General features: G+C 41.3%; 1 protein-coding gene across 3 annotated transcripts in view; it reads left to right on the top strand.

Annotated features, from left to right (window-relative positions):
• The window catches only part of LOC119650776 (probable serine/threonine-protein kinase DDB_G0282963), a 220,328-nt gene that overhangs the window by 192,784 nt on the left and 11,511 nt on the right, over positions 1–16,033 (top strand). For 2 of the 3 annotated variants that reach the window (XM_038053884.1, XM_038053883.1), the window contains one exon: positions 14,264–14,744. In XM_038053884.1, coding sequence (XP_037909812.1) covers positions 14,264–14,744 — 481 coding nt within the window. Of the gene's footprint in view, positions 1–7,564; positions 7,814–14,263; positions 14,745–16,033 lie in introns of those variants that run through there. The other variant, XM_038053885.1, reaches the window with a different exon arrangement.

Here is a 16,033-nt window from a genome sequence, read left to right as displayed (position 1 = left end):
CGTGGAAAATTGCGAGGAAGGCGTCTTCAGTGCTATAGCCGATTCACTCGCTAAGATTGGTCTGAACATCGAAGTCGATGGTAAGTGACCAAAAGGCCGACTGAAACAACGGTGACTTGATACGCTAGATGGGAATTTGAAATCCTCGCGATTGCATTCACGTACAAGGTCGTGAGTATCCACAGAGTCACATATATATACCAAAACCTCACTCCCATGGCACCAACTAGCGTCTGCCTTTCGACGACATGACCATTGGGATCACCTCCAATGACGATAAGGGGGCTAATATACTGCGCTCAGACATTAATTTGTGTAACTCAGATTGTGTGAAGAACCTTTGATCATTTCTAGACAGGACCGTGGGTCGGTTGGTGGCATCAACTGGTGGAATTGGCGGCAGAATTTTTCTGAAAATAGTTAACTATCTTAATCTATTTTATAACGACATTTCCTCCTTGCCTTGGGGCTTATCAGCCAAACAGATCCGGATTTAGCATAGTGGAGTAACCCCAACTATAATTTATGTATCTCTTTCCCTTACAAGTATATTTTCACAAAACCTTCTCCCTCAGGGATGAATATTAATATGTTTCGATTGTATAGAACTTGTTATTATGGGCTGTGATTTTTCCACCCTCAAACCTGATTAATGATGTACTATATCATCCATCACGAATTATATCAAATTCCTTCTTATCGGTACTAATTATAAACTCCATTTCATAGCACCATCCCTCACCCGCAACTCATAAATCAAAATGCTTACTCATTGGTCAATAAATTAACAAATTATGTCTAATCGAATTCCACCGCCATGTTAACTTAAAACCCATTATATCAATTTCGCCTGTTCTTCCCCCTTTATTATCAATGGAGACCGACAACTTCTGGTACTCAGAAAATGAAATCAATCACATTTAAGTTGATAAAAATCAAACTCCACTTCAGACCTCACTTCACGGAAAATGCTCTTAACAACTCAAAGGATAGCGTCGATAACTTTGTGATATCATTTTTCAAAAACTTTGCACAACTGAAACCAGAAGAAAACACAAAAATGTTTTTATTGAGATAGATTGAAACATTGTTGATATAATTTGAAATCGCTGGGCTATCAATAATGATGTTAACATTTTTTTTGTTGAACGAGTATGATGTCATATGTATATGTGAGTGGTGAACTGTAGGTGATTCAATTTAAAGTATAGTAGATTGCACAAATGAAGAGATAAGGGAATGTTTTACTATTAAGGCAATGTCCTGTTGCTGAAACGGATGAATAAGTTCTTGACATGAGTTCAAGAGTTTAGCGACCTTTTTTTGGAGCCATCTCACTGCTGTTGTCATCCTTCGTATAGTTTCATTCTAATGGTCTTTCGAAAGTAGTTGGTCACTTTAATCAGATAAGCTTACCTTCTTCCAAAAAACTTTGTTATAACATTTATAGTGATTATTTTTCAATGACACAGCGCATCACCCGTTGTTGTCTCTAACACCCTGCGTGGTCTTAACGTAATTGGCTGGCATGCCGAATCTACTCTCCTTCGCTTCTTACCATTGTCCAGTAGCCCCACTCACCCAGATAGCTACATAAGGAAGGACGCATTGTTCTGCCTTTGGGATTAGTAGCCTGCGACAGCAGTTCGTTTCCCCAAGGCTAGGCATTATTTTTACTGAAGATGAATTAACCGCTTTCGGATAGTCTGAGTGCCTTAACTTGTCAAAGATCATCACCTCTATGTATCAAATGGTCTATATTGGGACGACTTCTTGATCATCAACTCTAATGTTGACAAGATTTTTTCGCCTGCTAGATCCTCTTTGACCATTCATACTCGCAATTTAACGCACAGCTCGCATAAACCATCGTTCGACAGGTTCGACATTAGGGCTTTCAATGCAAAACCTTGAGGAACACCCACTATTGCAATTCCTTTCTGGTCCATCATCCGGCCAATGGGACCTTAATCCAACGCTAGTTGGTGTCCGTTGTATATCATCATTTCTAACATCTTCCCCATAGAGTCCAAAAGGGAAATAGGACGGTAGGCGAATAGTTTTCGGGTCGACAACCGAGTGATCTTTGGGGTTTTGAAAATTTCCCTGCCCCAGCAATAGTTTGAATCTCCGCTGTGATGCATATGCGGTTGTCGAATTGTATCGCATGGCCTCCTTTAAGGCTCGGATGAATTATATAACGATCCTAGTTTTTACACTTGCAGTCTCTTCGATTATCACTTATCTCCTGTTTCTCTTCGTCCCTCATCTCGGCCTGGTGGTCATTTTGGATGTAAAGCTTACTCATCCACTAGCTGCTTCCCACCAAAGAAGCACTGGGCCGCGTTAAGTTGTAGCCTAACCATCTACCTAGGAAGGTGGGCAAATATTCAACGGTGGCAAGAACAATATTCAATCCCACAAATGTTTTGACTCGGATTCGGCCTCGGATATTCGTTATTCGGCTTCCACACAGGTTCACGCATTAAAATCGCTAGTAAATATTCCAAAGTTGGCTCCTGCAACGCCATTGTTTCCAAAGGAGGAGCGTAGTAGCATAAAATCGACTGCTGGGAATGCTGTTCTTTTCTAGATGGCTTGTCTATTATATGCCTCCATCGCGATGCTCTCCATTTATGTTACGCTACTATAATTCCCGCACGGTTTTTACCACGTTTACGTTTAATTCTTGATTGGTTTATGCAAACAATAAGAGCTGAGATTAATTTGCATTGACCTCATTTAGGAGTGCGATTCACCTTCCTCTTATATACTGGTTACCTGTTACTGTCTGCAACTTGCCAGTTCGTCTCCTGTTCAATCCTTGATGGAATAATCCTCTTCTCCGCACTTCCCGCACCTTTTCGATCTATCAAGTTGACTGGTACATGCTGTTGAACCATGGCCGAAGTAAAAGTATATAAAGCATCTTTGTGGAAATACTTCTTCGATTCGCTCATGACCCAACCTATTTTTACCAGTAATCATTCTCATTTTACTTATGACACTGTGTTCTACATGGCTAAGACTAAACTGTTCTTTTTTGTGCCACAGAGAAATCTTCCAGTGAAATAATCTCTCCGCCTTTAACCCGGATTTAGTTTGCTAACACCTGACGTCCTTGGATCTACAACATTCAATTCCAGTATAAAATTCCTTTTCTGTTCTCACCTAATACTGCCATATTATCACCCAAGTCCGCTTTCACCTTTTGAAGTATGTCGGCGTAAGATATAATTACTTTCCCTGGACATATCTTCACTTCGCTTTCCACTACACGCCGGGTTAACTTTTTTCGTTAGAGAAGGTTTTGTCTCCTTGGGAGCCTGCGGCGTTCTGTGGGGCTGAATGACACCGCAAATACTTTGCTCCCTCCCTTTCCCGCCTACTTTATTTTGAGTGGGTGTCACCTGTGATTCTCGTGGGACATTTTTCGTACGGTGCACAAATGTTCCCAAGATACGAGTAGTAAGGAGCACGTGCTGCCTTCTGCTAGAATCTGTATCAAACAGGGTGTATCCAAACTTTCCAACAGCAGTCTGTCATCTCCATTCCATTTTTGAGGACCAATGGCAAGCGGTGACCTTGTAAAGATTATAGACGCCTGAATGCTCAGATGATTCCGGACTGGTACCCCATTCCACTCATCCAAAACTTTGCGCATTATTTAGCAAACTGTCTACTTTGAATCTCGCCAAGACCTACTATCAAATCCCTGTAACTCCCGAAGATATTCCGAAGACAGCAGTTTACACACCTTTTGGACTCTTCGAGTTCACACGTATGGCTTTTGACCTGTACAATGCGGTGCAAACCTTCACTTTATATTTTGAAACTTGGGCTTCTGTCTCGCCAATTTGGAAGACGTTCTGGTCGTATCTTCCACGAAATCCGAGTATTTAGCGCTCCTTGAAAATGGCCTAATTCTTAACGTTAACAAATGCAAACTTCTCCAGGACGAGGTGACATTTCTAGATCATTCCTTCACCCTTGACGGCATTCAACTCGACCCAGACAAGGTGCAAGCGATTGCGAGCTTTCCGCTACCAAAGACAGTCAAATATCTTAGAAGATTCTTAGGCGTCGTAAATTTTTACCAAACCCAACCACCGAGCAACAACTGGTAGACGCTATACTTTTGGCACTCCCACAACAATATGCAGCACTAGCCGTTTTTACCGATGCCTCAGACACCACTATAGGCACCCTTAAAGGCAGCCAATCATCTTGTTCACGGACTACGAGCGTCTGATTTTTGCCATAGGGCAAAAGCTCGACTAAATGTTCCCTCGCAAATTTTGGCACTTATCCTACATCACCCAGTTTACATCGGACATTCAACATGTGTCAACTTAATCGCTGACACTTTTTCCCGGATCTCTGTTATTAACAATCTTGCCTCAGTCGATTTTTCAGCAATCGCTGTGACCCACCAGGATGCCGCAATTCTTTGGAGCCTGCAGTCGGACTCGAAATGCAAGTTCAAGGAATTTCCTATCTTCGGCTCACATTCCTCTATCTACTGTGAGATCTCTGACAACGAACTTAGGCCACAAATTTCGGCCGCTTTTCGTTAGGAAGAGGTTCGCTCGGTGCATGAGCTTGCGTACGCTGGCATTCGGACAATGAACTAACTAGTCTCCAGCAAATATTTCTGGCCGTCCATTAACATGGAAATAAATTCTTGGGCCATAGAGTGCCTCGCATGCCAAAAGTGTAATGTCACTAGGCGCGCGAAGGAAGCAAGTGTATTCCCTAAGTCGGCGAGGCGTGTCCGCACTATACACCTCGACACTAAACGTCCTTTGCGAAGTCCGCACGGCTGTAAATATTGCTTCACGATCATTGATCGGTTTACGCGGAGATCTGAGGCAATACCTCTGAAGGACATAACAACACCGACATTTGCTGATTCCTTCTGTTGGAACTGGATTTTTTCGCGATTCCCTCTGTTGGAATTGGGTTCTTCCACGCTTTGGGGTTCCCCCCGTAATAATCACAAACCAAGGAATGCAATTTTTATCTACTGTCCTCTCGGAGCTCGTGACGCTCTTGGAATTCAATCGTCAGCAGACAACTGCATACCACTCACACTCCAATGGGATGCTAGAACGATGGCATCGGATATTGAAGGCAGCGATTGTGGCGCACGACGAGCCACCCTGGTCGCGGGCCTTGCCTTTTGTTCTACTGGGCCTTCATACCGTAAGAAGTTTGCTACCAGCCCTGCTGAGCTAATGTACAGGTAGAACCTTCGACTTTCCGGTGACCTGGTCCTCGACACGAGAGACGATCTTGGAGAGACCAGATTGTTGCGTCTACTACGAGAGTCCGTCTCCAGCCACCACCTCTATCTTGTCATACGCAACCGGCGGTCCATACCCCTAGGGAATTCAACGTTTGTACCCATGTGCTGGTGAAGACTGATGCCCTTCTTAAGTCGCTGGGGGGGGCTTGAGTGTGTGGAACACGTCGGTGGCAAGCCCAAGAAGATCTCGCTGGACATGCTGAAGCTTCTCTTCCTGGAAGCAGGCGCGACTGTAAGGAAACGAGAGCGCCACGTTCATTTTTGATGTCCGCGAGTCGATCGTAGCTGAGTATCCCCGCTACACGATTTTGTTTTTAAATAAAAATAATTTACAAATTAACTCAAAATCAGGAACATAGAATAGTTAACTAAAAAATTACTGCAAATCTACTTAGGTTTGTGATTTTACTTCTCAAAACCTGTGCGATTGCATTGCAGGCGATAAGAAGTGATAGCGCTAAACTCTCACTATACTTTAACAGTTTATGAACTTCCTCCTGTGCAGCCTCGAGATGCCTTCTGGTAAGTAGCCCAATAAAACGAGTATTTCGTGAGTGTTCCCCCCGACTGTTAAGAGATAGCCATAGGTCACCAGAAGATATATTTGTTTTTTGGAATGATGCAAGTGATACTCCAAATTACCTGGAAGCTTCTTTCTAATAGACCACGAATCTACTCTCGGTATACTCGGGGTTTTCAAGCCAGTACTATTTCAATGTGGTTTTTATAAATTGACCATTCACTCCGTTAATGTCTATGGCTTTTCTTAAATATTAGAATAACATGATCCCTCTCTTCAATGGCATTCATCTGCCACCCCGCTTTAAGTCATAGAAAATTTAAGTCAAAATTGTCTACCTTCCCTCCTAAACAGGCAATAGGTCTACTTACTTGTTCTATTCTCTATAGCTATTCCTCACGAAATTCCAGATTAGTAGATTTTCCACTCCATATGGAGGGTAGTATGTTAGTATCCTTCTTTGGTTCGACTTCTGCACCGATATATTACTGAATCTATAGTTAATGCGACATTGGCTATTCTAAACTTCCTCCAATAGGTCATGCAGCTCGTTGTCGAGTAATTTTCCTTTGCCTTCTATCTTGCTCTCAAAAGGAAACTAACGTTGAGCAACACCCTGCAAGTATCAAATCGAAAGAGTATGCCATCGAAGACAAGCTTAGCATTCCAATTCTTATACATCTGCTTGATCAAAAGGTTATCAATAGACCTTTATTTCCTACGAGTATGCGCATGAGTGTCCTCATTTAGTTGAGGTATTTCTCGACTCTTCCGTCAAGATTCGTTGCATTTTGCAGTAAGGGGGTTGTGTGGTAATTTTTTGATAGGTGTAAGATGTGGGAGGGTGGTTTGTTGTGTAATGTTTTTGAGATGCCGTGTTGGCTTTAATGCTCAGAACAAGTGGACTAGAGCAAATGTACACTTAATTGAGTATAGTGTACTTAACAATTCTGTGAGAATGTAGCTGAACTCCACCCATTAGGCTCACAAAGAGCACAGCTCGTGGTCTTGATGTCAACTAGCAACTAGCGAGGATTTTTTCAGACTGAAAACAGATCTTCCTAGAGGTAAACTTATCAGAACGTAGCCCTTCAGAAGGCTGCCAAATATCCTTTGTTGGAGCTTCATGGATAGTTCAGATATTTTCTTTGAACTAGTATAAGATCATGCTTATCGGGGATATGAAGATTGGACTTAGCGCTTCATTGAGGAAACGAAATAAGTTTATCAATTTGCACGTCTGCCCGAGGAGCACAATGAAACTAATGATGTGCTCACGAAATTTTTCAGGAAGTCGATGTAGATTGAATTTTCAGATAAGAATTGGGTCAAAAAGATCTAGGTTTAACTCTAGATAATCTATTTATTGCTGAATTGTCTTAACTGGCAACTATGCTTAATTCATGCAGAGTCTTGCCAATCCTTATTTTTATCGCCATGGAATTCCAAAGAAAGTCATTGTTTGGTGACTATCTTATCGGCTCCATTCATTTCCTGGCATATAATGCCGCGAATTAACAAAACTGAAATTACCGTGAGCAAGAAGTAAAAATTTCATCTAATTCCATCATAAATTGAAACCACCCCTCCTACTCAAATATCCGTACCCAAACGATAAATCCCCATCGATAGTAAAGTTATCAAAGATCAGTCGCGAACAGAAGGCATTCAATTAACAAGTAAGATTGCAAATTGCGTTCGAGTTATCCAGGTGACAACATTTTTTCGATTTAGTTGGAATACAAGCGGTACGCGGAGCGATTTCCTGCTTTTCTCCACGCATTTTTATCAAAAACTCGTGCGTGCCTTGTTCTCTTTGATTAGATAAGGTGACCGGGCTAATAAACATTAATATCGAGCCAGCCCAGAGAAAAGAACAACAAAACAAAATAAATGTTGACCTAAGTGATTGACGTGAGAGTATGTGATAAAGAAAAGTGGGGTGTGGTGGAGGACCGATAAGGAAATTGGCAGGTATCGATAGAGTAAGAATTGTTCTAATGGAGGAGGTTTGTTTTTGTTTGGGGGAGGCTGGCTTGAAAATAATTTACACTTGGTGGATAAACAACTGGGGTTAGTTTTGTTTTGAATATGGGCTTTATTTTTTTTGTAAACAGTTAGCAAAATACGCGTTGTTGTTGAAGTAAGTCTCATTTCCCACACCTGGCAATTCAATTTTTCTTTACCTAGAAAGAGTACAATTACTGAAAAGTCATCTCCCCTGTGTTTAACATTATATGACATTAAGGGGAGTGTGTAAGTTTATTGAAAGAATACGGGAACTTATCATTAATGACCAACCGGAGCTTTTCCAGATTACTCAATGAATCCCATTAGAGGGTCAATGCAGGCAATGCAGTTTTCGGAGACGGAGTCAAACCAATATAAGGATATACTCTCGTATAGATAGCACTGAAGCCCGTCGGTTTCTTATAGATCCGAAATTAGAAAAGATTTTGGTGACAGTTATGAAAGGGCGGCATGCTACCTTACCAGTGCACCCATCTTTGCTTTTCAATTAAATATATACTTAAGTGCGAACAATTTACTTACCGGTACTGCTGAACAGCTTAGAATTTTGTTGCGCTCTGATATGCTCAGCTATGATATTCGCATGGAATATAATTTAGACAAGTGATGAATCTAAGCGACCTGCAAAGGTTATCATGTGCAAATTTCGGATGACCCTGTTAAACCTTATTAAAATTGGTTTATTCTCTGTCTGTCTGTCTGTCTGTCTGTCACACGAATTTTTTTCGCAGACGGTTATATTGATTGATAACAAATTTGGTGGAAAGGTGGGAACTGTGAACGCTCACGCATACAGTTACATCAATCTATGTCAAATTTAAGGAGGGGTCCCATACATGCAAAAGGGGGGGGGGGGGTGTACATTTTTTTTTCATCAAATATAGTCATGTGGGATATCAAATAATAGGTCTCAATTAGTACTTCCCGAAGCCGGTTTACTTTTGACATTTGTTGAAAAGGTGGCGAGTGAAGGAGCCGAAAGTGATCATTTCTTTAACATGGCCATTCTCATAAACTACCCAACCGAAAATCTGAAAAAAAACAGGAAACTGCCAATATATGGTGCCTAGGCTCCGAAATATTTTCCATACCCATATCCTTTTAAATAAAGTTAATAATAGTATCTTACCATAATTTTCTGAAATTGGCTGCAGAACTCCTCTTAAGCTCATCCTAGCACCATTTTGCAACAATGTAGACTATGATATACAGCATGATTTTACCAAGTTTCATGGAAATCGCACTATTACTAACAAAGTTATAATAGGTTCAAGACTTTGAGTGTCAATATCACTTGAAAGTGAATTTTCTCACATAATATATGCATATATTACGTGTTACGTACGAATGGGACAAATTCGCACTCAAATTTCTTTATATGATAAAAGAAATATACAAAACTTTTCATACTTGAAGCGTTCAGCTTCCGGTTTCCCGATTTGTTTTATATTTGATTTCAAATTAGATCGTGCTTCAGTTTCATTATCCTCGCACCAAATGCTGTGACAAGCGTACAACAGATATTTACTAATCAAATAAATAGCAAAAACAACCGTGAAAATGTATCTAGATGAAAATTTCAAATGTCGATTGCATCACTCCAATTCAGCAGTGTAGCTGATGAACACATCATGGCACAACATCCCCACCTAGTTTGTAAGGTGCAGACTAGGCCAAAGATAGATCAAAACTCCTTCCCGCAAATTGTTCCCCGCTTTTCGTAAAAGGTGACCAAAAGAGCTAGACATTTTTTGGCCAGCAACTTACAAACTTCGATTATCTTTCTTGCTACCGAAATGTTGTTCACACCTCGTATATAGACGGACTAATTGGTAACGACCTTAAGCAATTGTACTAGGATTTGGAAAGATTTTTAGAATGTGTGTGGGCTCCTCGACAATGGTGCTGAGGGCCTCCTAAATTTCACTCTATTCAGCTTGGGTGATAGTTCCAGCGCTCTGGAAAGCACTCCTCCTCCTCCATGCGATATTGCGTTACTCCGATATTTCAATCCAGAATAAAGAACATCTCAAAAGTAAAATGCCACATACCAACGGAAATTTCCGAGGTAGAGGAGGAGGACACTTTTATGAGCTACTGAATGTAGTCCAGAAGAGGCTAAAAGTGTCATTAATAATAATCGTTGGCACAACAATCCATATTGGATCAGGGCCTTGAAGTGTGTTAGAGCACTTCATTCAAGACCGTAACGGTACACTAGGAGGCAATGTGGTCAGCATTGTGTCATTGCTTGAATATATAATAGGGAAACACAGTCTTGGTGCCGATAATAGCCAAAGTTTGGTGGATCCTTGCAACTTCCTCTGCCTTGTGGTTGCTGGCACATTGTTTGAGTATAGGGCCTGCCATAAGGTCGCTTGGGTCTCAAGAAGAAGAATGACAGATGACAGATCCCTTGAATAGCCTGCTAGGGAACATTTATAAGCTTTAGGTGCAATTAAAAATGTTCTTTCTTCAAATGCAAGTTAGATTGTTGGCCTTGTCCCGATGGGGCACCATCAGACCTGACTGACTACGGGAACGTAAAAACGAAGCGATGAACGGAAGGGAAAGAAAATGGAGTCTCTAGTGATTGTTGCGAGCAGTTATGAATGCCAAGCAGCGAACGTACTAAAGACGGAAGTACGTCGTTCTCAAAATATATAGATATATTCACAAAATAAAAAAATATTATAATTTAGAAAGCTACGTTTTCATTCACTAAAACGCAACTATAATGAAACGGAAATGAAAACACTAATATGACAAGCTCGAGCTTCGAAAACTGGGGCAGTGCAAAGTAAAGCCTACATCGCGATGAAAAAAAAATTCACTATCGTATCGATCCGAGAAATAAAAGCTGCAACAGTAATGATTTCAGGGCCGGATACCACATCACGAAAGAAATTTCAAGTGGTCGTTCAATGATGAGCAACTTCAGAAAGATCACATCACCACAGTATTTAATCGTTTAACATCTGGTTAGGTTCCTCCTCTCGTGACAGAGCCACCAGAATAGCCTTGCTAATTCCTTTCAACACCTTCAATTTTTGCAGAACTTCTACTTCCACTTATCTCGGATCCCTGTAATCTCAGACCTTTCCTAACTAGTGCAGGAAGGGGATAATTATAAGGGTTCCCAATAACCAAAAGGCTCATTATTTGAAAAGAAAATCAAGCATAGTTGAACTGAAGACAAACTCTAATAAGGTTGGTTTTGTCGTCGTACCCTTTCTCTTTATATTAATGGGGAACATATCAAGGACTTTAATTAATTTATTTATCTAGGAGGCGTTGTTTCTGCCGAAGGTAGCGCCGATCTTAATGTCGCTGGACGCGTTAGCTAGACTCTCATTCACTGTTTCGTTCAAAATCAGAACATACAGCTGCATAATCACTGGCATCAAGCTTCAGCCCTCATCGGGGTTGCCTGAAATAGTCTTGAATGGAAATCTTGATCGGCGTACAAGACAGATATCCATGGGCCTGTTGATTAGAAGGCGGAGGTGGAATATCATTGTTGGCTACACCATGCAACAGAATGGCCGTTGAGTGGATCACCATAGGATTGCATGGCAGAGAGCATTGGAAAAGGAAAGCAAGCTTTTCGGAAAACACTGGTGGTAGTAGAAATACATTTCAACAAAATGCCAATGAAAAACGTTTTCTCGAACAAAGAATGATGCTTTTTATAGTGAATTACACGTAGTTCAGGAGAGGTTTCTTTAAGGTGACATTGTGATCGTGATGTTTGACCTGAATACCAAGGTGGATTCTGCCAACACCTTGCTCGGATATATGATGGCGAAACGCGGTCTTTGGGTTTGGGGGGGTTCGCAGATTTCTGTTGCTCTCGTTCGAGCCCAAAGTTTGCATAAGATAAGATGGGTTTCAACTGACCAACAGCGTACGAGCAATCAGATTGACCACTTTACGATCAGTAGTAGATTTCGGAATTGACTTCTAGATGTGCGTAACAAGAGAGGCGCTGTCATTGACCTTGAAGGAGTTCCTAGCGAATGGGTGCTTGCCTTCGTTTGCTTGTTACTTCCGCCACTTCTTGCAGGGTTGGAGGGCCGCGACCCCTAAAGTTCAATAATGACCGCTTGTGTAATCAACATGTCATTCGAAACTGGGAGAGCTATCTATCGACAATATAGATGGGCATTGAGCTGTCGTCAAACATGCTCTTTTTCCAGGGCCGCGGCCTCGCCTTGCAGAAACGTCACAAGATCTGGCTGACAACGGAATCATGGAAGCGGGTCGATGAACGGAAGGAATCGAAGGCTTTATTGGCCGTTGCGAGTGATAGCGAGCACGACGCGCCCGAACTCCAATACCGTACGAAATCTTAGGAATTTCATAGTAGTGTACGCGTGACAAGAGGGAATTGGTTATTTAGATGGTCAGGGAAGATGCCATAGAACACAATGACTTCAGAAGTATATGCCGCATCACCAAATAACTCGCATGTGTTCCCAAAACACAGAAGGGTCATTCTGCAGAAACTAATAGCTATTATCAGACCGACATGTGAAAACGCAAAATGTCCCTGCCGTATTGAGTTAAACCTCAAAGGAATTTGAGGTTGCATCATGTCATCGATATTATTTCTTCTTATTGTCCATGACGTTCTTCATGCTACCTTGTCCCGAACACGTGAAATAGTTCAATGGACTATGACATCTTTCCTTAAACACCTTGACTACGCTGATGACATTTGTTTGCTCTCTTATCGGTTCATAGACCTTGGCCAAATGGCTCTGGATTTGGAGAAGGAGACAAGTAGTGTTGGACTAAAGATAAACACCAATAAATCCAAGGTTAGATCGCTAGATTCACCTTCGCTGCTTTGTCGAAAATTTGAAAATGCAATTATCTCGATACCAAGATCAAGTAGAGACAATTTAGCGCTAATGACCTTTCTGTGTTACTATATGGGAGGAGCACATGAAAGGTAATCATCGGTGTTACGCAAAAGCTCCGTGAACACCTGTCTGCGTTATATCATCGAAGTACGCTGCTCTGATGCTGTCACTAATGAAGAACTTGGTCGGCACTCGTACGTACTGTGATCGAACTGGCAAGTCGGAAGTGGCAGTGGATACGCCGCACATTAAGGAAGAGCGACAATTTCATTGCTGGCTATGTCATGTAGGGCAATCCAAGGTGGCGGACGGGTGGGTCGCCCCAAGGGGACTTGGCACAGAACAGTAGAGGAGGAGTTCGGGCATTTCAGGGTGGAGATGTTGAAGTACATTTCAGATAACCGCGAACGATACCACTCCACGAGACATGAATAGAAACCATATTTATTTTGCCAATACTTCTGACTTTGTCGTCACTTTCTGGTAAAAGATGTTGCGGCATGTGAATACGATTGAACTTCTGCAATATGCTGAATTCACTCATGATGACTTTGGTTCCTTGGCCGTCGGTCATTTTTTCTCGAGTAGTTGTCGAAAAGCTATCTGTTCAGCGATAACTACGGTTCAATAGTTATATAATAGACCGAAAGCTCTTGCATGGTCTCTTCGCCGACGCTACTCTTTCTAGTCTTAGGAGTTTGCAAATGAATTTTCTCGGTTAGGTCAACTCCACGGGCAACCAAGTTAAATGGAACAGATGTCAAAAACTGGTGAAAGCAGTTGCCTGTAAGCACGTGTCAACGGAACACTTCAGTAGATCTTGGGACAGCTCTGCCTTTGTTGTCGACAATCCCCAAGACTGATGTTCACTACAGCTATTAAGGTTACGTCTTATTAAGGGTTTGCATTTTCTGGAACGAGTTCTTGTCATGGGCGGGATATTAACCCTCTTACGTTTGGAAGAGTTAGTTGCAGCCATCAGACTTGGGTTATGCTGTGTCATGTCTCTTATCCCCTAACATCGTCTCTTCCCTTGTTCTTTTTACCGATCTTCAACTAAATTTAAAAAAAAAACACAGTTCAGAAAAGATATATGTAGATCCCATCTTTCCCCTCCTCAGCATCCCTCTCCATCTCGATTCATTGCTCCGAGCTGAATGAATGCTTGTAAGGAGTATATTGTACAAGTGCCGACCCACGTTGGGCGCCAGATGAAAAAACCCCGATTCGGGGATTAAAAAAGCTACCCAGGAATGATTCCTGGCTTTTTTAAATTGGTTTCCACTTGGAAAACTATATATTATTGCTTTCCTGGTAAAAGTATTGCAGGCGTATTATCAGGGATATTTGATCTGTATATCGGTTTTAACATACATGTTAAGCTACTCCTATATATTCCCCCATTGCCACGGCAAGATGTTCGAAGAATCACTAATGTATTTGCTTCCCTTACTTTTAGAACAATCCAGAAATTCAAAAAACCGTATATATCTATATATGTAATTATAGCTAATAAAAACTATTTCTTCCTTTCAGACCATTAACACTGACTCATTGAAACGATTGACCGGCATCACCAAGCAAACATTCGAAATGCAAAAAAGGAAATATCTCAAGGTCATATCCTTTCTCAATCAGCACAACCGCCATTTAGAGTTGGAACTGACCAAAGAGAAACGACGACGTGCTGAAGAGCTTTCGAAAATTATTAAATCACTTCTTTGCTTCGAGGCGAAGTTGAAACATGACAAGAAAGTGATCAATCAGAAACTCTACGAACGAGACACGGAAATTTCGAGGCTACGAGTCCTTAACAGGGTTTTACGCAAGAAATACGCAGAAGCGGCTGCTTTGGCTGAAAACGGTGATGACATCGATAATAGTATTATCTACGGCGACTTGGAGGAAGGCGACTTTGGTACCGCGCAGAATTGTCCAAGCTGTAGGAAGGACTTCTACGAACTCTCGGGAAAAGATGTGTGGACGCAGACTTTTGTTGACGGAAGGAGCAGTATAGGTAACCCAGCGTTTTGTTTAATAACAAACATTTTTTCTCGCAAATCTTTCTGCATTCCATCACGCCCGCATCAATGGGTCTGGCTATCTATTGTTACATCATTAACCGCATTCTATCTGCTCAGTGGAAGGAAATATTATGACCTAACACTTCGTAGCCTGCAGCACCTATTATGCGATTCCGCTGCTTTCTATTATTTCGTCTTTTTCAATTTTTTTTAGCCTAAATTTTTTCACAACGGGATGAACTCCGTCTCCGTCGCCCATTACTCCATTACCACGTGCACAATTGATGAGTATCCGCGACCTCTCGGTTCAATTGCAAAATCGAATGAATTAATCATTAGAGGAAGTCTCTGCGGTTTTTTGATTCGCTTTGATTGAAAAACTCGAAAATTTTCTTGTTACTATTGCGTTTGTACTGCCATTGTCGTGGGAATGATAGTAACGTAAACACATCAATTATAAATTTTGTGATTGCTTATAACTGGAGGCCTGGAGGTTGAATTAGAGCCGAAGAAGTACCAAAAACACCTGGCCTGTGTCGATTTGAAATCTTGAGATATGTTCATTGAAGATATTCCGTTTGCAGATACATTTCGTTGAAGTATCTGCGAAGAAGTGGGGAAATGGCAGGCAAGAACGGCCGATTGAGTTGATTGATTACTGGCTAACTTATTCAAATTTGAAAAATAGTTTTGACCACATTTTTTATCCTCTGCCAAAGGAATAATGAGCTGATGTCGCTTTAAAAGGTTTTAAAAGTTAATCTGCCTAATTTATCAGGCTTTGCATGTGAGATGTACGGAAAATAAATTTGTTATTTTTTGCTATTTAGCAGCGTTTGTGGTGTGTGACTTTCGGAGGGTATTAGCTCCTATCGGTGTACGAAATACTCCTTTACATTGCACAAGAGCCTAATGGTCATCGAGTGTCGTGTATTTGTGACATTGGAATTCTTTCTGAATACCTGCATTTTTTAGCAGGAACGTGGACGCATTATAAAAAGTCTCGTGTATTTCGGAAGCTACGAAAATAGACAATACATTGGCAATTGGAGACTGCTGCTTTGGATTTGAGAAACTTTTAAATGATCTACCTCAAAAAATTTTCCAAAAGCAGATTAGGATTCAGAAATGGGTCGACGACATTTATAACAGAAGCAAACGCATTCAAGGAGTACTACCATTTGTTATGAAGGGGAAGATATGAGGCTGGGAAGAACATATGTGGTGTGAATTAGTAATGACAAAAAGCAGAGCTTGCTACGCTCGTCGTAAACAGATTATG

The sequence above is a fragment of the Hermetia illucens genome, chromosome 3 (genome assembly GCF_905115235.1).
Source record: "Hermetia illucens chromosome 3, iHerIll2.2.curated.20191125, whole genome shotgun sequence".
NCBI lineage: Eukaryota > Metazoa > Arthropoda > Insecta > Diptera > Stratiomyidae > Hermetia > Hermetia illucens.
Note: the sequence above shows the minus strand (reverse complement) of the source record. Positions and strands in the feature narration are given on the sequence as shown.